At 42.2% G+C, this 25,112-nt stretch overlaps 1 protein-coding gene across 3 annotated transcripts in view; it reads right to left on the reverse strand.

Annotated features, from left to right (window-relative positions):
- The window catches only part of cyth3b (cytohesin 3b), a 49,475-nt gene that overhangs the window by 11,370 nt on the left and 12,993 nt on the right, over positions 1-25,112 (reverse strand). For 2 of the 3 annotated variants that reach the window (XR_013285223.1, XM_077533308.1), the window contains exons 1-7: positions 22,413-22,652; positions 6,969-7,051; positions 6,746-6,810; positions 5,544-5,610; positions 5,322-5,440; positions 4,871-4,951; positions 2,849-2,961 (exon numbers count right to left, since the gene is read on the reverse strand). Coding sequence is in view for 2 of the 3 variants with exons in the window: in XM_077533308.1 (XP_077389434.1) it covers positions 2,849-2,961; positions 4,871-4,951; positions 5,322-5,440; positions 5,544-5,610; positions 6,746-6,810; positions 6,969-7,051; positions 22,413-22,443 (559 nt within the window). In the remaining variant the exon portion in view is untranslated. Of the gene's footprint in view, positions 1-2,848; positions 2,962-4,870; positions 4,952-5,321; positions 5,441-5,543; positions 5,611-6,745; positions 6,811-6,968; positions 7,052-22,412; positions 22,653-25,112 lie in introns of those variants that run through there. The other variant, XM_077533317.1, reaches the window with a different exon arrangement.

The following is a 25,112-nucleotide window of genomic DNA, read 5'->3' on the forward strand; positions in this document are numbered from 1 at the left end:
AATTGTTTTTTTTTTGTTTTTTTCTTTCAAAATCAGGATCAGGAAAACAAAAGGCTGATAATTAAATTTGAAATATAAATATTTAACCTTTAAAAAGACACCAACACAATTAAACAGAATATGTCCACATTGTGAAGTATTTCAGAAACATAAATTTAAGACATGAAATAAACCTGCTGTCCCGCCAAAAGAAATATGAAGCCACCTTATGGAACAATAAATCTATCAAACACATTTTAACAACTTAATATATCCAAAAATATTTCCAAAAGTTAATTTCCCTTTTTATTAACAATTTTTGTTGTGAACAATTTTTTTTTTTCTTTGCCATCACATTCATTTTTGGTTAATGTATGATATCTTTTTTGTTTTTTTTAATCTGAGACACGATGATGACCACGGAATCACTACTGTTCGTTTTGTTTTTTGGGCTGTCGTTCATTTTGCGTTTGATGACGTAATCGCGGGCACGTCTCAGTTCTCCTATCTGCTGCTCATGCTAGTTGTGTACATTGACAGGGAGCCACAAACTGAGAAATGAGATACTTGCAGTGTGCTTTTAGCTTAGCTGGGGTGTTGGCTGTGGGACATACCTGTGTCGTTTGAATCCATGCATTGGATCGTCACGGGAGTTATTCTTTTTGGCTCGCGCGCAGTACCAACGCCGGCCCGGGACATCCAAGTGCACCGAGAGGACTCGATAGCCATGGGAAATACCGAGATGTACGGCACCGGCTTCTGCTAACTGTCTCCATTTGTATGTTGTCACTCGTTGTGCGCGACTGCGCGCGTGCCGTGTCGCGAGCACGGCGTTGACGGTAGGCGGACCCCCTCCCCCCCCAAAAAAGGTGCGTCACGTCTTTGCATTATGTTTACAACATCCGGGGAATGAAGCGTCTCTGAGCGCTACTTTGCTAGCTCTCTGTAAACACGGAAGTAGTTTGAATGGTGATGCTACTGAAATGTAAACAAAACAAGTAGAGCACGGTGTAGAACTCTTGCTATTGTTATGAAAACCATAAAGCCTCACTCGCAACCGATTCACAGCCACGCGATATCCGGTCCACAGCTTTACAAGCAATGTATCTAAAGATTCCCGGCGGATTTTGTATCGGTTGACAAGTCTGCTACCGATACGGCCGTTTAGCTCCCCTTGACGACCGATGGTTCGGTCGAATCGTTTTTTTGTCCCACCCCTAGTATTGATATCCTGAAATATATCTGGTATTGGAACTCGTCCATCCCTCGTCTATCATCTTAATTACGTATCATTTTTCTTGGAAGCTCATCAAAAAACAGGCACCAATATGTTTATTACTATTCTCATTATAATTTGACTGTAAAATTAAACACGTCCACGTTTTTAACCAAACAACAATTTTGTCATATAATAATCCAGTATCTTTAATCTAATGTAACATACCATAAACATGCTACCAAAACTAGCATCAAAACTTTATCTTAAACAACTTCTATGTGAACACAAAATGTAGTAAAGCATGCAGAATGAGCATAAACTGGTACTAACAGGCACATATTCTTTATCCTCTGAAAAAAAAAAAAAGCCTGACTAATTACTGCATCTTAGTTGCCGTGGTCTTCTTCAGTGTTGCGTCATTAAATGTACATGTATGTGCGCATGTATTAAACTGCACCTTAGCTACACAGTACTCATTAATTACGGTTTAAAATCATGATGCACAAGTTTATTCCTTTCTTTTGATATTATGACTATGTTTTTATGAAGCAATTTTCTTTTCAAAAACATGTATCAACATTTTTGTTGGTGTTTTTTTTGGGGGGGGAGGCTGAAACGGATTTAATCGTATTTCAATTCACTTCAATGAGGAAAGATGATTTCAGTTTATAAAAAATTAAAATTGGAGTTGCTCGACTGATCACTTAACAAAAAAGTGTCAAAGCATCACTGCACTTCGGTAGAAAATTTCCCTGGAACCAAAAATTTCACTCAATACCTATTTTTAATCCAAAACACAAAAACAAGTGAACAAATAAAACTACAAAACCAATGTACCTTGAGAGAATGCAGTTAAATACAACATGTTTTCTCAGTGGCTGGACAAGTAACAGTTGTTCATTTCTCCCTTGTGGGATGACAAGAACAAATGATTTGAACGACGGAAATCACTCATTTTCCCATCAACACCGGTCTCACTTGAATCAAACAGCGCTTGCTGTGCACACACACACACACACACACTTCCATTGATCCAATGAGGCCGCATCATCAGTCCCGCCAGCCTCCACACGTCTACGCGAGACACCTCCGTCAATCCGCGCTGGCCGTCTTGACAGGGCCAATAACTAAAGTCTGGTTGGGTTGCCGCGGAAACGCATCAATATTCATGACCTGTGGGGTTGCCCAAAGGAGCCCCCATGCTGCACCTTCCTTCAACAATCACTTGTGTAAAGACAGGAGGTGACGAGGGACGAGCAAAGTCTGCACTCAGGACCGCTATTGACCACCCCCGATCGATTTCTTTCACACTGCTGTCGACATACGGTAAAAGCCGATGATTTTGCCGTTAAAAAATCTTATCAACACACGGCAAATGCCTTTCAAAGTGTCAATGCTGAGAAATATTGTCGGCTGTGTCCGACTAGTAGTAAAATACTAGCTTACCTGTTGCACATACACAAGCAACGCATATCATACACGAGGTTCTAAAAAGAGACTTTAGCGTGTGTAGGAGTAAAGACAGCAACAGTGATGTGAGGCCAAGTAGGCCCGATGGCCCTCTGTTATCAATCCTGTCTGACTCATCGATCAACCACAGAGTGTGTTTGCGTGTGTGTGTGTGTGTGTGTGTGTGTGTGTGTGTGTTACCTGTGGACTGGAAGACGCCAGGATTGCACTGACAGTACCGAGAGGCGAACGCCTCCATCATGCGATCGATCTTCTGCGCTTCGCCAGGAAGTCTGAAGCTCCACAAGAACTGCCTGCAACACAAATACAGTCGCAGTGTGTTTGAATGAGAGCCGAGCGCCAGATGGCCCCATCAACTCATGACTTTTATCATCTGTAATAAAGAATAATACATCAAACGGACTCCTTCTAAATGACTCCACTAACATTTGTGGCTCCTTTTTAGAACAGCCTGACAAAAGAATTCAAAAACATTGACATTGGTATGAAATTGTATAATTACATAAAATATAATGAATGTAATATTCCATTAAAAACTTTAAAAGCTGCACTTCTAACAGAGAAACTAATTGCTTTCTGAAAGCAAAACTAATTGAAAAGGGATGCCCAATAATACGTACCGTATTTTCCGCACTATAAGGCGCACCTCATTATAAGGCGCACCTTCAATGAATGACATATGTTAAAACTTTTTCAATATATAAGGCGCTACAGTAGAGGCTGGGGTTACGTTATGCATCCATTAGATGGTGCTGCGCTAAAGGGAATGTCAACAAAACAGTCAAGATAGGTCTGGCAAACTTTATTAATAGATTACAAACCAGCTTTCTGACAACTCCATTCACTCCCAAAATGAATAAACAGCTGTTTTATTATTTTCTCTGAGGTAAAGTATTAGTATTAGCTAGCGATCCAAGATGGTGGGATCTTCTGCGCATGCGCGTCACCGATCGTGCAGGGTCACCGATAGCGTCTTGACAGCGAGACCTGTTGCGGCTCAATATTGTTCCATATATAAGGAGCACTGGATTATAAGGCGCATGGTCAGCTTTTGAAAAAATGGAAGCCTTATAGGTGCGCCTTATAGTGCGGAAAATACGGTACATGCATTCACTGGCCACAAAATTAGGCACACCTGCATGTCTAATAAGATTCAATAAAATTTACATTGTTAAGAATTGACTAAAGCAGCAATGTTCAGTCCTAAATGTCAAAGAGGAATTACACAATTGTGTCATTATTGGGATTTTCATTGGTGCACAGTGCTCGTCAGACCACAACGTTTCAACTTTGACATGAAGGTAGCTGCTACACAAGATCCGTGTGAGCAAAAGTATTGGAACACAACTGGTGTGTCTTGTTCAGCCTCGAAATAGCCTTGAAAGTCTACATTCAGTTTCAGGGTTAGGTTTTGCCTGTGAAGACTTCATTGATTGCGAGAGAATTAACGAACATGCAGGCTTAGAATAATTTGGGGATTTTCACTATAGTTTTTTTATTTGTATTATGTTTTCTTTTAAGTTAGTTTTAAAGTATTATACGACGGCATATTAGGACCACGTATATTTTTTAGAGGGTGGGGGCAATATTCCGAGAGAAAAAAAACTCACAAATCTGTGAGTTTAGAAAGTGGCAAATTTACGACTTTCTAATGTGGCAGATTTAAGCGACAAAGATGCTTTGCATTGCGAAGGTCCACACCCTGAGGATCAAGCATTTAGGTTAATTTGTCAAAATTAATTAAAATAATTCCAAAATAATCTAGTGTTACGTTTCGGACTGAGGTAGGAAGCCATTCAGCTACAAGCAATGTCATCTGGTGGCGCTTTTTTATTGGCTGTCACCTGATGATGTCACTTCTATGCGACACAGTAAATGGACACGAATGGACTACTTCCAGCTAACGGTCGTTCTTTAATTAAATACCAAACCCATTTAAAATCAACCCCAAAGACTCATGTATTAAATTATTTGCCAAAGATGAAGACGAAGGACATTTTTGGTGTAATTATAGTTTTGTAAATGTAAAATGCAGTTTCCATTTTCTTTTTAGTATTTTTGTTTTTATTTTATTTTGTCAACAAAAATATATTTCCAATTTTAGTTAGAATTTAAATGTAGTTTTTGTTAACTACAATAAGCTTGCAACCAAGCAGCATTTGGTCTGCCGTGTGAACTCCAGCCAGTGTCAGCTCAACTCACCTTAAGGCTTGCACAAGGTTGAGGTCTGCAAACTCGTGAAGCTCCACAAATGCCTGGAGCACCTTGATGTTGAAGTCGTCTCTAGGAAAGAGAAGCTGTCACATTAGCTGCAGTCCTGGCATTCAAATTCATGAGTTTGATATTTAAGGTAACTATACTTCAGATGAGCATTTATTTTTGATGATTTTTTCTTTTAACTTTTCTTTAAAAACAGCCATCGAATCAATATTTCTTTATTTACCAGCCTGCACATCTATTTAGGTACAGAGTACAAATACATTTGCCATCTCTGTGCACATTCAATATGAAGCAGAATGTTTACATAGCGACTTTATTGTCTCGGCCCCTGCCTCATATATCTGCAAATCATTTCTATTCATGTTTACTCCGTAGCATACTGGATGTGAGCGAGTGATGATGTGAGGATCAAGAATCCTGGACTAGGATTCACCTTTCTCCCAAGTAGTCCCCAATCGCGGTCTTGTTAAGCCCCTCGCCTTTGTAGAGGAACTGTGCAATGTCCTCTGGTGTGTTCTGGAGAAGATCGTTCTCCAGAAGGAACTGGATGCCCTTCAAAACGTAACACAAATAATCTTAACTCTGACAAATTTGATGACAATAAAATAGCTTAAATGTCAATGTTTCACTCTTTCAATTATGTGCATTTCCCGACCTTTTTGGGGTCCATGTTGAACTTCTTCCTCCCCATGGCGATCTGTTTGTTTCTTTGTGTGGTTTTGCTGCGTAGGAAAACAGACGCAGGCGTGATGTGACAGTTAAATTGTACGACGTTGACAGACGCGTCCCCATGTTTGCTCGTTGTTCAACTGACATCTTGTTGGCTGGCCAATGATGTTTGTTTAGGATCAGTTTTATAGAGCCGCTCCAGTAAAAGCTGTCATAGCAGTTGATGCCACATTTTGCACGAGCCCCACGGGGGGATTTCCACCGTGGTGCCGGTCCCCCATGTTTGCGAGGAGACAAACAAGTCCGAAGCGATTTGGTTGCTGCACCTGGGACGCGCGACCTCACTCCACCTCATCAGCCAATCAGATGAAAGCTTCTGAAGCCAGGCGCCTAGCTAATGTTTAGTCTGGGGGATTACAACACACACACACACGCACACATACTACACAAATACATGCCGTTCCTCACTTTTACATACATACACAGGAGGTAAAAGTAACCACAGTAAATTAACATTAATGCTGCTGTGCAACTTTGCTATTTCTCTAGTTCTTAAACATCCATATTCATTGCTTGAGAACACTATTCTCCTTTTAGGCAGCAGACCTATTCTTCATCATGCAGTCACAGTCAGTATAAATGAGCCACAAATGCAATGTAAAATATCTTTTCATAACTCATTTAAGAAATGTTAAATTTGAAGTGAATTTATTGAATTAATATAAATTAGTTTTGTTCATCCTGTGGAGAATGTGGAAAACTGGAAATTTATGGCATGTGAAAAATAGTAGCTCTTCATGCTGGAATGTTTTGAAGTGTGGAAATTAACGTTTTCAAACATCACAATAGTCATGTGAGCTGGGACCCCTCCCAGCTCCATTTGAGCAAGAAGTGAGGTGCACTTTGAACTAGTCACTAGTTAGTTACAGGGGGTATATGGACAAACAAGCACTCACATTCACACCTACAAACAATTTAATGTCTTCAGAGAACATAAACAAAATAACAAAAATAAACACCACACCGGAGATCCAAAATTGGGATTTGAACCTGAGACTACTTGACTGAGGCAGATGTGCTAACCACTAACACACTGTACAACTACATTTTTCAAACCCCTTCAACCTAGTATACTGCTATGAATTAAAAAATAATAATAGGAAAAATGTATAATAATGCAAAACTCACCTCTCCCCGACGCACGTTAACTGCTCGATTTCCGTCATGACTTCTGCTATCTCAAACTTCAGCCGCTGCCGATAAAAAAAAGAAAAAGCATAAAACTGCTGCCGCACAATATGTTTTATTAATTCTCCACAAGACGGAGAGAAATGCAAGCAAGCCATCTCTCATCTAACTAAGTAATGAAACAAAATGACATGCTGCTGAAAAACAAATAGCCGCTACTCACTTCAATATCATCCAGCAGTTCTTTTTTCCTGCGCCGGATGTTGCACAGCTCATCTCGCTCCTCCACCGACAGGTCTTCAGGTACTGGGGATGTAGAGAGAGGGAAAGTGAGGATGATGAGAAAGGACCTGCAGCCAGTCAGAGTGGCGGGGATTACGCTTGGTGCCGCCGAGCAAATATACTCAGTCGTGATGATGACCTAAATTAAAGCAGACAAAAGATGGCACAATACAGCAGAAGGTGCCTTGAGATACAAAATTAATTTGCGAATGGAATTGTCATTAATCCGTTTCAGGAAAGGGAAAAAGGAAAGGGAAACTTCAACTCTATAATATGGTACTTTTTTAAAAACAGCATAATTACATTTCAATAGAATGTAAAGAATGAAATAAATTGTGCATTATGATTTAATGCAGCAATTCATTTCATGGTGTTGTTCCTTTTGAAGTGATCCCGTGACCACCAGGACGCAGTATAACACAGTCAAGCAGAAACAAATGAAACACAGTTAGAGATGAAGAGTAAGATCATTAAGAGGATAAAGAATATATGCCTGTGAGTATTATGATATTACCTGTCCACATGCGGGTTCCTAAACTGTCACTATTGATGCTAACGTTAGCATGTTAATGACATTTTCCATTGTATATTAGCATTAAGAAAGTGGACCAATCTTAGGGTTGTTTAATTGAAATATTGTGTGGTTTGACAAACTTCAATTGGGAGATTGAAGACTTTTTTTTTTTTTTTTACAGAATTAATTTATTTCAAGTATCTTCCAAACCTCTGCCTATTGTAAAACGACTTGCATTCACTTCACTACCACAGTTCAACTGTTGTTTCTCAAGTTCATGCTCACAAGTTGAAGAAAAAATAAATAAATAAATGGCTTGCGCCTCTAAAATCGTATGTCAAGTCACTCGTATCTTAATGCAAGGCTGACACATGCAAGACTTTTGGCCACGATTTTGTCGTGTTCACAGCTAGTTCACGACGAATTCACGACGAGTTCACAAATGTGTGACCATTCATGTCCACATTGACACGAATTGGCACGACGAGTTCAAGCATAGTTTGCGCATAGTTTGCGAACTTCCCGCATTTGCGCAACGAGTTCGCACAATTCACACGGTGTTGTGCCGACTTGGGCACGCCATATAAAAAGGGGCCTCCCCAACCCAGTTGCGTACCCGTCGGCTATCGGTTCCGAGGTGGCCGGGCTGCGCTGGCACCGGCGGGGGATGTCCCCGCACCAGCCGCGGCCGCAGGCCGGAACCAAGGTTGAGTGGACGTGGGGGAAGTGTGGGAGCGCAAACCAAGCCGACCGGCCTCCCCGCGGCTCCTGGCCGCCGTGGCCGGGCAGTCGGAGCTCCCGCGAGCATCCGACTCATCCGCGGCCACGCGCCCTCGACCTCTCGTTCGAAGGAGCCTCCGCCACGTGCTGGCTCGCTCGCCCTCTCTCTCCGGTAATGATCCTTCTGCAGGTTCACTAACGGAAACATTGTTATGACTTTTAGTTCCTCTATTATAGTCAAGTTTGATCGTCTTCTTGGTAGGGGTGTGCTCAAAAAATCGATACAGTAATATATTGTTGCAGACCTCATTACAATACTCGTATCGATACGCAGGCGTCAGAATCGATAACTGCTCGTTAACTTTAAATAGGCAGTTAATGTTTGCCTTTGCAGCTTGCATTGTACCTAAAAAATAAAAACCAGCATCGTCTTTGAAGTTAATTGCCTTCAATTAATGCAAAATAGCTCATCAGACACTGTCTTGCTAAGAAAAATGAAAGCAGAGGAAGAATATCAACATTTATTTACTTATAAACTTAACATGGCACGTGTCTCAATGTTCCAATTTTCCTATATTTATTTATTTTTTTAAATGTGTTACATGAAAAAAATGCTGTTTTTATTTCCCCAAATATTTCAAAGTAGCACATTTTAGAGCTGTCATTTTAATACTTTGATATTTTTGCTCATATCGGCTAATGCCGATGAATAAATTTTCCCGGTGTGTCTGTGAAAGCTGCTGCCTGCTCTGCAGTGCGTGCACATTTAGACCAGGCATGCCGCTTGGTGGTAAACCAGAAGAGCTGCTAACAAAAATATTTTTGTCATCCAACATAATAAACATATCCTTTAGGTATACATATGACTGTTATTCTAAAATACAAGTCAATGAATGTAAAATATTGGGATACGTATCGCCTTGAGGTTCATATTGGGATACATATGTATCGCGATACGTATCGTATCGTGACCCCTGTATCGTGATACGTATTGTATCGTGAGGTTGGCGGCAATACCCAGCCCTACTTCTCGGCGCGCCGCCAGCACCGGGACCGGCACCGGCGGCGCCCATCCGAGGTGAGCACTCCCACGCACGGCCACGCACTGGCGCGCATCCTTCCGCCGAGTTCACAAACAGTTTACGCATAGTTCACGACCCGGTCGCGAAATTTTGGCGTGACAAAAATTTTGAACATTTCAAAATGTTTGCCCCGACATGGCACGCAGTCACGACGGGTTTATGCACACTTCCCGCCACTTTACGACTAGTTCGCGCACTGGCACAACTCGAGTCGTGACAATTCGTACCACAAAATCGTGCAAGTGTCAGCCATGCATAAGGCTCCACTAAATTACATATTGACAGTACGTGGACACGGTTGGAAAAGGAAGAGTTTTGCATTAGAAGCAAGTTTGACACACACACCTGAGCATCTGTCACGGTGGCCTGACTGCTTAAATATTATCTTTGATTCGCTTGTTGTTGGCTAATTAACACTGCCGGGAGTCAGACGGTGCCCAAACACACATACACACACAAACACGCAGACATACTGTATATCTATCTCGCTCTGCAGCTCCCCAGGGACACCTACTTATCCGCCATTTAACCGAGCCACAGCAACCTTCGCTGTAGGAAACACGTAACCCCCCCCCCCCCCCCCCCCCCCACACACACACACACACACACACACATTAGAAAACAGCAATCCGGTTGAGAGTGAGCTGACAGGAAGTAGGTCATTTTCACATGGAGTTATAGCAGATTGTGCCTCTCCTGTGCTTTCGCTCTCTCTCTCATACACACATATACATATAGTATGTACACACACACACATACACACAGCTCAGTCCGCCCCCAACCCAGCACAAAGTGGGGGTGAGAGCTGATTGAAAACCCCCAAGTGAATCATTCGCCTAAGCAGCTTTGCAATTCACACACATTTTCCCCTTTGGCTTTTGTTTCGCCTTAACTGCAAATAATAAAAGTTTCTTCCAATCTGCAGCATCTCGCTCTCGATTCTCAACTTCTGGTTCGATCCAAAACCGCCTCCGCCACAGCACTTGGTGTTTTAGGCAAATTCATACACTGATGCATGGCCACAAATCACGCAGAGCAATTCAACACGCTGACGGGTTAGCTGGTTATCAGCCAGCCAACTCTGAATTCTTTCTCGCTGACACCCACGTCACTCACCAGGTTTCATTGAAAAAGAACATACACAATGACAGCTGCAAGTTACTTGGAATGACGGGCTGCCACTTGCCAAACATGGACAATCAACGCAAAAACAGGGCAGGAAAAGTGAATTTCGACATTGTGGAATTTCATTATGGCTCTGATGCTGCTGTCATTTATATGCAGTGTAAAGAAACGCTCTACCATGCTGTGTTAGTGAAAAAATGACAGAGTATAAAGTTCTGCTTTGACACTTACAGAGAGGTATTTGTTACATTTAGTACAATTTAATGACTCACTTGGTTTTGATGTTGTTCTTTTTGCAGATCACATTCATGCAGCAAATTTAATAAGCGTTATCTACCTGCATTTGCTTCAACTGTATGTTTGTGTTGTGCTCAATAAATACATGTGTAAAATCATTAACACTAACACAAATAAGTCATGAGCCAAAACGAAAGGTGATTTGACAAAACATTTTAATTTAAACTCATTCACTGCCAGCCCTTTTAGAAAATTTCAAAATGTTCAATACCCACGCGATATTACGTTCAATAATTATATATAAACCGAATCTACCAAATGACAGAATAGACTCCCTACTTTTTACCTCGTCCCGTTCTTTTATAATTGACAGTAGAAAAGTGTAGGTTTGTCAAAATACAGCCATTTCTCCCATGGAGTCTGAAACTGTGTTTATGTCGTATAAAATGGGGCAATGATGTCATCTACCGGTAGATGGGCATCAGTAAAGTCGTTTCCAAGGTTGACATTTACAGTGGAGCATAATCAGATTCTTCCCATCTATCCCCGCTCTAAAAAATATAATTGACAAGTATATTTGTCAAAGGCAGTGAATGATAAAAATGTAAAAGTTGCCATATGGCGGATAAAGGCTCATTTATTCTTCCAGTGTGTATAAAACAGCATCATTTTGACTCAGTCATGAAGACACAGAAAACTTGAATAACAACAAATTGGACTGTGTGTTCTGGCAATATTTGCTTTTGATTACAATAGTTAAAACTGGTGGGAAACACCAAAAGTTGTCTTTCGAATCTATTCCTTGCAAAAGAAATCGTAAAACAGATGCACAAAAGTCAGAAAGTATTCAAAGTAATGTCTTTGGACTAACATGAGAGCTGCAATTGTCCTTGATGCAATTAAGAATAAATGAAGTTTCCCAACTGAAATGACTTATTCTGAACTAGTGCCCCCCCCCCCCCCCCCCCCCATTTAGTAGTGAGAAGATCTGGGCCCAGTTGTTCAATTCTCGGTTATTTTAACCACTGTTTAACCCCTAACCGCCGGTTAAATTCTTAACCCGCCGTTAACTAACCGGCCACTAAATATGCGTTGTTCAAAACATGTTTAGTCACGCCGTTTGTTAACAGCACCGTCAAAGTTAACCGTGTCGTTTACGTCACTGGTTAGCACCGATATTCCACAATTCCTTTTTGTTTATTTCCGGGTCGGCGAAAGCAATGGATACTATCCAAGTGACCCTTGGCACTCGCCAAAAAAATAGAAGCCGGAAGTTTTCTGCTGACGAAGAAAACGTTAAACAATCAATGGTTGAAGTAAGTTAGGAGTTTTTGTGGCATTATTTATTTATTTTTAATTCATCATAATTTATGTTTGTTTTCGCTTTGTCCGTTTTTAGAACTTGTCTTAAAAAACACATTTTTATTCTTTCTCTGTTGACTCAGCATGAGACTTGGAATTGTATTACTACTAAGAGGTAACACGTGCTTAACTCTTCATCAGAATAATCACCAAGGTCAAAGTCAAGCCCTCGATAGACTTAACAGCCGGTGAAAGTTAACAGAGTTTTGAACAACAAGATAACAGTGCCGTTAAAGTTAACTGAAATCTACTTAACCAATGGTTAAAGCTATAACTGAGTTTTGAACAACCGGGCCCTGATCGTCAAAGAGGCAGAAAGTGCGCGACCAGGCCCGAGCACGAGACAAATCGTCTACAAAGATGGAACCTGTGATGTCGTCACGCTGCGCTGCGCTCTATGTGGGAAGAGCAAAGTCATATGATATCATTGAGTATTCGTCTTTAGACGGGAGATCATACAACTGATGCATTAAACATGACCGTTCCAAGTTTGTACATTCCCAAAGAGAAAATCCAGAGCAATAATATTTGCACAAGTGCTTCAAGTTGAAGATGAAACACTGATCAGTCTTCTTCAGTATGTCGAGTAGGACACTCTCTTTTAATTGGGTTTATTCACTGGCTAAAATCTGAGTGCTGGAAGAAGAAGAGAAAAAAAATCCCATGACTACGTTCCAAATAAAACACTGATTGACCTGCTTGAGTCAGTCATAAGGGTCAGAGCGAGGAAGAGATCACATGCTACTTATTCACGCTGCTAACAGGGGAACGATTTCATGCACGCAAATGAGCATATGACGACATAATCAATCAAAGCTATTCTTTGTTGGGGTCCCTAACTGTGACATAGCAACTATTTAGTGCAACACAGCTGAAGGGAGAAAAAAACCCAACATATCTTTAATTTCAAAGTAGGAATTTCTGAAAAAAAAAAAAAATCTTTTTTAACACACTTGCCTACTTGATAATTGATCCAATGGCAATACTACTAAAACTAAACAAAAATTTTAAGACAAAGAAATGAAAACCACCTCAACTCATTTGAAAGTAACTATGGATAATGTTCAGTGACAAACCAAAAGTAGCTCACAAGGTGCTAGCATGAGAGGCTAACGTAGCTGTTTACATCTTCACTCAGTGCTGCTTCAGCACAAAAGATGAACTCAAATGCACAACACCTGCGACAGACGATCCAAATGAAAGTCATTTGTTCAGAAAAAGTTGGTCGATGCAGGTTATCCAGCTCACACTTACTCGGGCTCATCAACTATCACACATTGGGGGGAAAAAATTACTTGAACACAACCAGATTGTTTTCTCCTTAAAAAGGGAGTCTGCATGTCTTGGTGGATGGATATCCTTCTTTTTTTTTTTATTTTTTATTTTTTTTGAAGAGCTCAGAATTGTTCATTCGGTAGTCTTACCGATTCAACGTCTTGTCATCATTGCTCTTTTTTTTTTTTTTTTTTTTTTTTTTTTTGTGTGTGTATGTGTGCGTGCGTTTGCGTGCGTTTGCGTGCGTGCGTTTGCGTGCGTGCGTGCGTTTGCGTGTGTGCGTTTGCGTGCGTTTGCGTGCGTGCGTGTGCGTGCGTGCAAATACGTATAAATTTATACTCATTCATTCACCTAAAACCTTATAAATATCCCATTACCCTTCGCCTTAACCAGGTACTTCAGAATCTTGCCAGAGTCGTGAGATTTAAATGGTCAGGAGACCAGAGAAAAGGTCAGAAAAAAAAAGAAATAGAGAGAAAAGAAAGGTAAATCAAAGTGACATCCAGCACCGACCAAACACTTCCTGCCTTCCCCATGATTACAAAATCAAAGTCTTACGCCAACCCCGGAAGCCTCTAAATTCCAGCAAATTTAGCGAGATCTCAAGAGCCCAGAGGAAAAACTAAAGAGAGGAAGGAGGGAAGGATCGATAAGGCAGAGTGAGATCAATAGAAGCCAGTACATCCAATCCATCAAAGTGAAGTCCAGCACCAACAAGACCCCTCCTGCGTGGTTACAAAACCGGAGTCTTATGCCAACCCCAGAAACCTCATACTTCTAATAAATTAAGATCTCAAGTGACCAGAGGAAAAACTAAAGAGAGGAAGGAGGGAAGGATAGATAAAGCAAAGTGAGAACCACAGACACCAGCACCAACTGATTCAAGGGGCTGTGGGAGGGAGAGGGTACTTCTGTTGAGTTTCAGTAGATGCTGGTGCGACGGATCTGGCATGCATAAGGACCACCACCAAAGAAAGAAGCCGTCAACCGCGGTCCAGCAAAGCGAGCAACCCCCCCACCCCCCCCCCGGAATCCCCAGGCCGCGGCAGCACCAAGGCCACCCCCAAGCCACCCGAGCGGACACCGGTCGGCGAGCCGACCCAGACACCCGGAACACCCCCGCCCCAGCCCCGGCCCACACCCCCGAGCCCAAGGCCGCAGAACGAGGCCCAGCGGGCCCCCACAGCCCCCCACCGGTCCCCAGCCCCCATCCCCCCACGACCCCCCCGCACCCCACCCAAACCCGCCATCCACCACGACCCAGGCCCCACCACCCCCGACCCCCAGACCCCCGAACACACCCCGACCCCCAGCACCCAACCCCCCACCCACCCATACCTCCACCCCCCCCCCAAACAAGCCGCCCCCCCCCGACGGCCGCCACCCCCCCCCGCGAACCCGGCCCCCCGCGAGAACCCCCCACCCCCCCCCCGGAAACCGGCACCGGGCAGCAGCGCAGAGAGGGAAGATGTGCCCACCCCACCTCCAGCCGCGCGAGATTTGTACAGCGGCGGGAGGGGGGAAGCAGAGGAGGAAGCACCAGGGGAGAAGGCGGAACACCAGAACACCGAGCCCGGTGGGGAGAGGCCCCGGTCGTCACGCCAGAGTACTAGTGACACCTAACCCTGTTACTGAGTCCGCCAGCTCGCCGACTGGCGAGCTCTACCCTTACACCGTGAATGTGGCCCCACCCAGTGTATATACAAGTGTGTGCGTGTGGTGCATTAAAATTGGGAGCAGGTGAGTCGGAGCAGAGGGAAAAAATTTCCCCTACTCCGACACACCCGTATCCCCCCCAAAAAAATGAATATGTATATGTGTGGTGCATTAAAAAAGGGAATGGAGGGACAAAGTGGTGGGGCAGGGACACAAATGGGGGGGACCACAGCGCTGCCAGGCACTGCAGTCCATCCCCTCTGATGGCTCCCCGCCCCAACTCACCCCTCCCCTTGGACGTGAGGTGCATTAAAATTGGAGGGGAGTTGAAGGGTGAAGACGGTGTTTCCACCCTTCCCCACCCCACCAAGAAATGTGTTGTGTGCCCTATGTGTATATTTACAAAGTGTATAGTGCAAGCTAGTGAAGTGAGTAAGAGGAGCGACCAGCGGGGCCTCACCCAACCCGGCGGGTGTAGGTGGCACGCCCGCCCCCCAGCACCCCCACCCCCTGCCGCCCCCCACCTCATCCACCCGGCACCACAATGGGCGGACAGCCAGCGCAGCAGGGCTACCGGACAGCCCACCGGCCACCGGAGCCCGCCCGGGGCGCCAGGAGTTATACCGGAGTGGGGCAGGCCCCAAACCCTCGCCCGGCCCCCGGAGCCCGACGCCCGGGCCGGGGAGGGAGCCCCAGGCCCAGGGAGAGGGAGGGGGAGTGGCCGCAGGGCAGACAGGGAAGGGGGGGGGGGGGGGGGGGGAAGCGGGGAGAAGACGACAAGAAGGCGAAAGGGCGGCTGCAGGGCAGGAGGCGGGGGGGGAGAGGAGGAGGGAGGGCGACAAGGGAAAAGGGACCGGGAGGCAGAGGAGGATGGGCGGGAGGAGGCGAGGAGGGAGAGGCGACGGGGGGGAGGAAGGGGGAGGGGAGAGGGAACCACGGGGCACACCGGAGGCCCACCCACCCTGAACCGCGCCGCCGGGCACGGAGCAGCGGGCCGCGCCGGGACGGCACCGCCCCGGGCACCAGGGGAAGCACCCCAACACCGCACCCCACAGGGGGCCCAGGGAGCGGCCAAGACGCAACCGCCACCGAGCAGACAACGGGGGGCAGAACCACCCCCGCCCGACCACAGGGGACGGCGTCAAGAAAATTGACTAATTAGCATGCAGTAACACCAAGTGTTGATGCTTAGTGCCCACTAGAAATAGATCTTAAGGAGTTATTGAGTATAGTGTCGTATAGTGTGGTATGCTCGAGCCCACTAGCAGCAACTAGGTTCCTGACTATATAAAAATAAGAACAATCAGATACAAAATACCAAATACAGGAGCAGCGAAAACAGAAGTTGTAACGATGTGGTGGCTCTCGTTAACAGGCAGAATCTTGGCAGGATTAAGTTGCCAAATTGAGATTAAAATATTCTATGTACATAGACCATATTTGTTTAAATCTTGATACTTGATTTTTATTTAAGGCAGAGATTTTTTCCATTGAGATATAATTTATTAGTAAGTTTAACCAGTGGTCGATATTTAGAGATTGTTTATTTTTCCAATTGACAAGGATTATTTTTTTAGCAATAGTAAGGGCTATAAATATAGATTGAGATTGTTTACATGGTAGCTCAGTTATTGTTAAGTCACCTAGTAAACACAATCTTGGAGATAAAGGAAGCCTACAGTTTAATATATCAGCGAGCTTTCCCAAGATTTTAGTCCAGAAATGCAGCACTGGAGTACATGACCATAAAGCATGAAGATAAGTATCGGCAGTGTTTTGTGAGCACTGGAGACAAATGTCGGAGTCAGAGAGTCCCATTTTTTTCATCATATATTGTGTAATATATGTTCTATGAAGTATCTTATATTGGATAAGTTGCAAATTTGTCTGTTTGGTCATTTTAAATACATTTTCACAGATTTGGGTCCAAAAGTCTGGTTCCGGAACTATAGACAAGTCTTTTTCCCATTTTAAAGTCGGTAAATACGTTTTATTTGTGTATAAAAATAACTTATATATTTTTGATATTTTCTTTATTGTTGTTGGAGAAAGCTTTATAATATCTTTAGCTAAGACAGGCAGTTGGAGCGTATCCTGAAGTGTTGGGATTTGTTTCTTAACCATATTTTTAACTTGCAGATAATGTAAGAAATTTCCCTTTTTTATTTCATATTTCTGGACCAAGTTTGTATACGATATAAACTTATTATCTGAGAAAAGATGATGAAGGTGTGTAATTCCTTTCTGCTCCCATAGGCTTAAATGGAACGACTGATTATTAAGTTGAAAGTCGGGGTTATGCCAAATGGGAGAGAGCCCACAGGGCGCCAATTGGGAGTTTGTAATTTCTAATGCCTTCCACCAGGCAGTCAGGGTGGCGGCTATCATTGGGTTTTTAAAACAATTATGTCGTCTTATTGATTTTGTAATAAAGAGTAAATCTGACAGTCTAAGATTATTACAATCCTTCTGCTCCAATTCCAACCAACAGTTAGTATCTCTGTTGGGTTGTGTCCATAGCACAAGATATTGTAGTTGATTAGCTAAATAATAGTACATAAAGTTTGGTGCCTCTAAACCTCCTTTAGATTTACTTTCCTGAAGAGTAGATAGACTAATTTTGGCTTTTTTTTTATTCCAATAGAATTTTATGATAGCAGAGTCCAGCGATTGGAACCAGTTAGACGTAGGTTTAAATGGAATCATTGAAAATAAATAATTAATCTTTGGTAAAACTTTCATTTTTATAGTAGCTATCCGTCCTATTAAAGAGATCGAAAGATTATTCCAGCGCTCCAGGTCACTACGGATACTATCCAATAATGGTGAAAAATTTAAAGAAGTTAATTCAGTTAACTTAGGTGAAATTTTAACACCTAAGTATTTTAAATTACCTGTAGGAAAGGAGTAGTGTGGATCCTGACTTGTAGGATTCCATGAATTTTCTGTAATAGGTAATAATGTTGATTTTGTCCAGTTAATAGAGTAATCTGATAAGTGAGAGAATTTAGTTATTAATTTAAATGCTTCCCCTAGCGAGATAGCAGGTTCTTCTAAATAGAGTAATATATCATCGGCATATAGATTAATTTTATGTTCTATTGTCCCGGAGTGGATTCCTTGGATCCGTCTATCCTGACGTATAGCTAATGCAAGCGGCTCAATAAATATAGCAAATAATAAAGGAGAAATTGGGCACCCTTGTCTTGTGCCCCTTTGTAAAGTAAAACTCTGTGATGTAATCCCATTAGTAGTAACTGTAGCTTTAGGAGAATCATATAATATTGAGACCCATTGAATGAATGACTCCCCGAAGCCGAATTTATTTAAGACAGCAAAGAGGAAGGACCAGTTAACTTTATCGAATGCTTTTTCTGCATCCAGCGAAATAACAACTGCCTTTTTATCATACCGCTGTGACATACTAATCAAGTTAAAGAGTCTCCTAATATTATTAGTAGAATGACGACCTTTAATAAAACCTGTTTGATCACTATGAATAATTGTCGAGATTACCGTCTCTAATCGAGATGCCAAGGCCTTAGCGATAATTTTAATATCGGTATTAATTAGTGATATCGGTCGGTAACTTGACGGGAGGGTAGGGTCTTTTTCTGGCTTTAATAAAAGTTTAATTGCTGCTATATTCATATCTTGACGTATATCACCTTTACTTTTAATTTCAGTTACTACTCTTAGAAATAATGGAGCAAACATTAACCAGAAATGTTTAAAAAATATAGCCGGAAAGCCGTCTGGACCAGGTGCTCTGCCATTAGGCATACTGTCTAAAGCACGATACAACTCATCTATAGTAAGCGGGGTATCGAGAATATCTTTATGTTCAATAGATAACTGAGGTATATTTAAGCTGTTTAGGAATTCCTCAATATATTCAGGGTTAGGTCTATTAATTTCTGTGTATAGATTTCGATAATAGTTATAAAAAATATGGTTAATTTCTTCTGGTGATTGTGTGCATTCACCATTTATATCTTTAATAGCCGTTATAAGAGATTTTTCCCGATTCCGTTGAAGTTGATTTGCCAGGAATTTACCTGATTTATTATTATGTTCAAAATTATTATATCTCAACTGTTGTATTATAAACTCTGTCTTTTTAGATAACATGTTATCTAACTGTATTTTTATATTCTGTAGTTCTATCCATATTTGATTATTTGGGTTTAATACATATTCATCCGTTAGTTGTTTAATTTTATCTTCCAGGTATTTTTCTAATTTTTGATCCTGTTTCTTTTTATAAGTTGAATATGATATAATTTTCCCTCTAATTACCGCTTTCCCTGCTTCCCAGAGAAGAGATGGAGATATATTTGGAGAGTCATTTATTTCCAAAAAATCTGCCCACTCCCTTCTAATAATTTTATCAAACTCTACGTCTTTCAGTAATGAGATGTTAAAACGCCATATCGGGGGAGGTTTAAAGGTAGAGTCAATTTGTAGAGTGAGGGAGACTGGTGCATGATCACTTATAATTATAGAATGTATTTTTATAGCAGTTTTATCAACAATAGAATTATTTGTAAGGAAAAAATCAATTCTTGAGAATGATCGGTGCACAGCAGAGAAGAAAGTAAATTCCTTCTTAGTTGGGTTTTGAAGTCTCCAGCCATCGCTGAGGCCAAAATCCTCCATATATTCATCTATTACTTTAGCGGATCGTAATCGCCTTGTATATATCGTATTATTAGAACGATCTATTAACGGGTTCAAGACCGTGTTAAAATCACCTCCAATAATAATAGTAGAATTTGTTGCTAAATCGAGTAACCGAGAGAAAAATTCATGGAAAAAATCAGGGTCATCATTATTTGGGGCATATAAATTACCAATTGTATATACTTTATTAAATATAGTTACCTGGATAATAATATATCGGCCCTCTAAATCTGTTACTATATTATTTAGAGTAAAGAATAAATTCTTATGTATAAGTATAGAGACACCTCTTTGTCTACTATTATAGGAGGCAGAGTAAACTTGACTAAAATTTTTATCTATAAATAATTTTTCTTCTGATTTTTGTAAGTGGGTTTCTTGTAGGAGACAAATATCTGCCTTAAATTTTGAGAGATGGTCTAAAATTTTTATTCTTTTTGCCTGGGAGCGAGCGCCACACACATTCCAGGAGACCAGAACTAATTTCTGCATACAAGCAATATAGACTCAGTCTTATGTATACATCTATATAAGCTGCTTATTAATATTAACATATTGTAGGATAGCAAAAGAGTAATTAGGCAATTTATATAATTTATATAAAGAGAGAGATAGCAAGTAGATAAGTATAATAGTGAAGAAACGTGGGGGGAAGTGAGTGTGAAGGAAATCTGTGGGGGATTCAACATAACAATACACCAGTAAATGGTGACCTAAGCGAGATTATTATTATTATTATTAATTTATTTTTTTTAAGAATATATTTCTATATTATTATTATTATTATTATTATTATTATTATTACTATATAGCCTATGCATAATATAAATTCATATTCTATTTCGTAACCCATTATCCATACATATACATACATATACATATACATATATATACATATATACACATATACATACACATACATATACATATACATACGTCAAATAATCACACAATGCTCGGCTCTACCAATTGTCAGTTAGAACAGCCAAGGGGTCGAGGTTGGGTTTCGGAATAGCTGGCCGTCGATATATAATTTATCAACGACCATCGAAGTCCGTTTACCCTCCTGTCTATTTTGTTTCATTATAGGAAACAGTACTTTTCGCCGCTCGTTTATCTCTCTTGGGAATTGATCATTCATCCCGAAAGATGTCCCTTTGAGCTCCCGTCCTTTACTTTTTACCAATTCTTTATGTTTAAAATGTTCGAACTTAGCAATAATAGGACGGGGCTTATTGCCCTTACGAGCTCCGAGCCGGTGTACACGGTGAAAAGAGATATTATTTACCGTCTCCTGTGGGATCTTTAGCGATGATGTCATGAATTTTTTTATCTCACCCTCTGGATTATCTGGAGAATTTTCGGATATACCTGAGAATATTAGATTTTCCCGCATACTACGGGATTGAACATCTAAGACCGTTTCCTTTAGCATTTTATTTTCCTTTTTAATCGTCTCCAACTCGGCTGTGACAGCGACGAGAGAGGAGCGTAGCTCGGAGTTATCGCATTGGAGATCACTTACCTGTTGGCTAACGAATTCCAAACTTGCCTTTAATTCTTTGACGTCCTCGCGGATAAGACAGAGGACGTCAAGTTTTTTATTTATGGAATCCAGCATACTCACCGATACGTCGGCGGTTGCTAAATCGTCCGTGTCTGTTGACGAGTCATTTTTCCTTTTTTTTTTCGAAGGATTATCCCGACTAGCCGCCGGCTCATCCATCGCGCAGCTATAAAAATGATCGTCAATAAAACGTTCGAGGTCGTCCACACTGGATAATATTTCCGATCTTTCTTAGAAAAGAAAAAAATCGAATTTATCTAATCATTAAATTCCGGTTTAATTAGAAATATAAAGCTAATTCTATTTTAGCAGCAGAGCGCCGCCATGTTAGATTTTCCCAGTCTCGCTACCGGTCACGCGATAGTCACAGCATCTCGCGATGGGAAATGTAGTTCTGGGGGGTGAGAGTATCACTACCATCCAGCCCAACCCTTGATGGATATCCTTCTATTTCACTCTTCATCTTTCTGATGTCCTTTCTGAAGAACGGTTGCAAAATGCAAAACAGAAACAGGCAGATCTAATCCTTTGTTGCTGGCTGTAAAATGAGTTCTACTGAGGTACGTTTTTTTTGTCAGTTTTTGAAAAGGACGAAAGTGCAGCAAAGATCAGCACACAATAGTGGAGTAGACAACCCAGATTTAGACATGACAATTCAAAACTACCCAAAATTCACTTTGGGGAATGTATTGAAACAAAATTTTGGTCAAACTCTAATTGTACAATTTCGCGGCACCGCTTATTCTGCATTTGTCCGACTCAAAGTAACAAAACAGGATTCTCCACCTATTATTTAATGTGCAAACATTATGTTTATGCATGTCCGCTTTCCTCGTTAAGAGTGACACTTTTAGCCAAATGTCAAGATCTCACACAAAGCGACGAAGTGTTTCCTGATTTTTCCGTAGCTTTTCAGCAAGACAATGGACGGACAGGCGTCTGCTTTGATTGGGAATAACGGGCAGGCCCTTCCCGTAACAATGGCAACCACGTAAACACGGTGATTTCCCGTGATAGTTAGAGAACACTTACACAAGCTCACGACACGTGTCAACTGCAAAGACACGTAACCCACCGCTGGGCTGAGAATGATGCAAGCATGCAGTCAGAGCGTATCAAAGTCAGCAACACCTACATGTGATTACGCTGGATAAAAATACATACCACATCGCCTTTTCCACTCTCTGGGTCCCATGCCATCAGCAGACAGCCTTTGGAGCAACTTGTTCCCATATATAGTACAATATTGTACTACCTAGGTGTGTACTAAAAATCATTACACCCACTCGAAGCTCATACTTTAATGCTTCAGTAGGAGCAAATATACCAGTACGTGCACAGGACACACTGACAGCTCCAAACACATGACAGTTATAGTCAACATTCTTCTTAAAACAACCGGGCAGTCCAGACAAACCGGTCCACCTTGCCGCTACTCATCTCTTCTCGTCACACTGGAAGCCGTCGACTCCCGTTTGTTCTTTTCCATCTCACCCAAGCATGCAATGTTCCTCTTCGGGTTTTTGCTGAAGAACATGCTGTTCTCACACCAACAACCAGAAGGCTTTAAAGGTCCCGTGCTGGGAAAATTATTCCTCCGCTTGCAGTTCATATCAGATCCATTTTGCTGTTACAGTCCGCTCATCATCAGAGCATTGGTTGCTCAAAAGTGCAGAAATTACACCTACAGGGACTGGAAAGGGACTAACGTTCAATTGGTCTCGCAGCTATAATAGCCTGCACTCTTTCTGGGAGAACCTTTCCACAAGATTTGAAGCGACCCAGTTCATCCATACATGATGTTCAAAGTTGGTAGTGGAGAGCGGCCCAAAATGTCTTGTTAAGATGAAGAAGTAGGGCATATTTGCTCAGAGAGTGCAGCTTGTTTGACCATAGATGAACGCTGTTTTATGAACTCTGGTCCGGTAGCTTGTAAGTTGTAGCCAATCATCCAGCCTTTCATGCGAAGTAGAAGAATCTTCATTTTAGCACGTGTGAACACCGAGCTTCCAAACTCTTCTGTGATAGTTCGTATTGTGCAGTTAAGTTGATCAAACATGAATATTATCATCCGAATGCTTAGATTTATTTCAAGTGAACTTTGGTGAACTCTTTCCAAAAGCAAAGTCAAGCCCATTTATTTAGTGGCAACAGAATGGGAGGATGTTACTCCGTTATAGCAACGTTCTACCTTATGTATCATTTCCTTGTTACATGTGTCGTTACCTTGTTTTGCAAGCTGATAACGGATGAGGCCATCTGTCAGTGTGCCATCTGTCGACTGCAGACAGAGCGCGTTCTTATCACTTTGTCTCCACGTCGCACAGACTTTCACATCCCTCTCGCCTGATTGTCACGTCTCACAATAAATAACAGCCCGATTTAACCTACATTGGGCTGGCATGCATGTTTGCAATATGCTGTAACTTAATGTCACATTTGTTTTGTCTTTCACCTCATTATTAATTGGCCAATTAGTCAGCAATTACGTGGAAAGCATCAACTGTCATTTCAACGAGACAAAGGATAAATGAAGATGGTCATGCGTAACTGCAGTGTGCTTAAAAAAGGAACAGGCAATAAATTGATGTATTGATCTGATAATAACGGTTATGTGACTGATTGTTAATTAAGTGTTTTTAGTAATTGAGGTAAAGTGGAGGGCAGGTGTTTGACATCTAGTTTGCTGCTAAAGAAGTAAACATGTCAAAATATTCACTGCAGCATAACTTGTCCCGGCAGCATTATGGTACTTAACGCAATAGCCTACTGGCATAGAAACAGATGTTTAGAATATTCAGGGCATGTCTTCCCATCCCTTAAAAAATTAAACATTAAAATTTTCGACTGAAGACATTTAGTCAAATATCCGTTCCCTAGATGTAACACCCCCCTATTTCCAAAGAAAGGAAGAGGAAAGCAGGAGTTTTAAACCCCAACAAAGGTGCATAAACTCGAAAGAAATGGTATATTGTTTTTTTTTATAGGATAGAACACAAGAAACGACCCAAAAACGTTTTTTAAATACCAAATACAACTTATTTCAGAGAGGTGACATTCCATGTCCCAAGAGCCAGCTTCTGTAGCTGGGGGTCAGTCTGCCAAGGTCTCCTCCCTTGGCTGCCAACTCAGCCTACACTGCACCCGACCCCTTTGGCCCCTCCCACCGGTGGAGCGGGAGATCGACAGGCGGATCGGTGCAGCGTCTACAGTGATGCGGACTCTGTATCGGCCGTCGTGGTGAAGAAGGAGTTGAGCCAAAAGGCAAAGCTCTCGATTTACCGGTCGATCTACGTTCCAACCCTCACCTATGGTCACGAGCTGGGGGGCGTGGCCGAAAGAACAAGTTCCCGGATACAAGCGGCCAAAATGAGTTTCCCCCGCAGGGTGTCCGGGCTCTCCCTTAGAGATAGGGTGAGAAGCTCGGTCATCCGGGAGGGACTCAGAGTCGAGCCGCTGCTCCTCCGCGTTGAGAGGAGCCAGCTGAGGTGGCTTGGGCATCTGGTTCGGATGCCTCCTGGACGCCTCCCTGGGGAGGTGTTCCGGGCATGTCCCACCGGCAGGAGGACCCGGGGACGACCCAGGACACGCTGGAGAGACTATGTCTCTCGGCTGGCCTGGGAACGCCTTGGGATCCCACCGGAGGAGCTGGTTGAAGTGGCTGGGGAGAGGGAGGTCTGGGTTTCCCTCCTAAAGCTGCTGCCCCTGTGACCCGACCTCGGATAAGCGGTAGTAAATGGATGGATGGAACTTATTTCAGACCTTCTTGACCTACAGACAGCAGCTATGCACTTATGTTTTAGTTGCTGGATGTGTTACTCAAAGTTTTCCTCATAGGCTGCTTAGGATTTATAGGACATATTT

The sequence above is a fragment of the Festucalex cinctus genome, chromosome 1, assembly GCF_051991245.1.
Source record: "Festucalex cinctus isolate MCC-2025b chromosome 1, RoL_Fcin_1.0, whole genome shotgun sequence".
Classification (NCBI taxonomy): domain Eukaryota; kingdom Metazoa; phylum Chordata; class Actinopteri; order Syngnathiformes; family Syngnathidae; genus Festucalex; species Festucalex cinctus.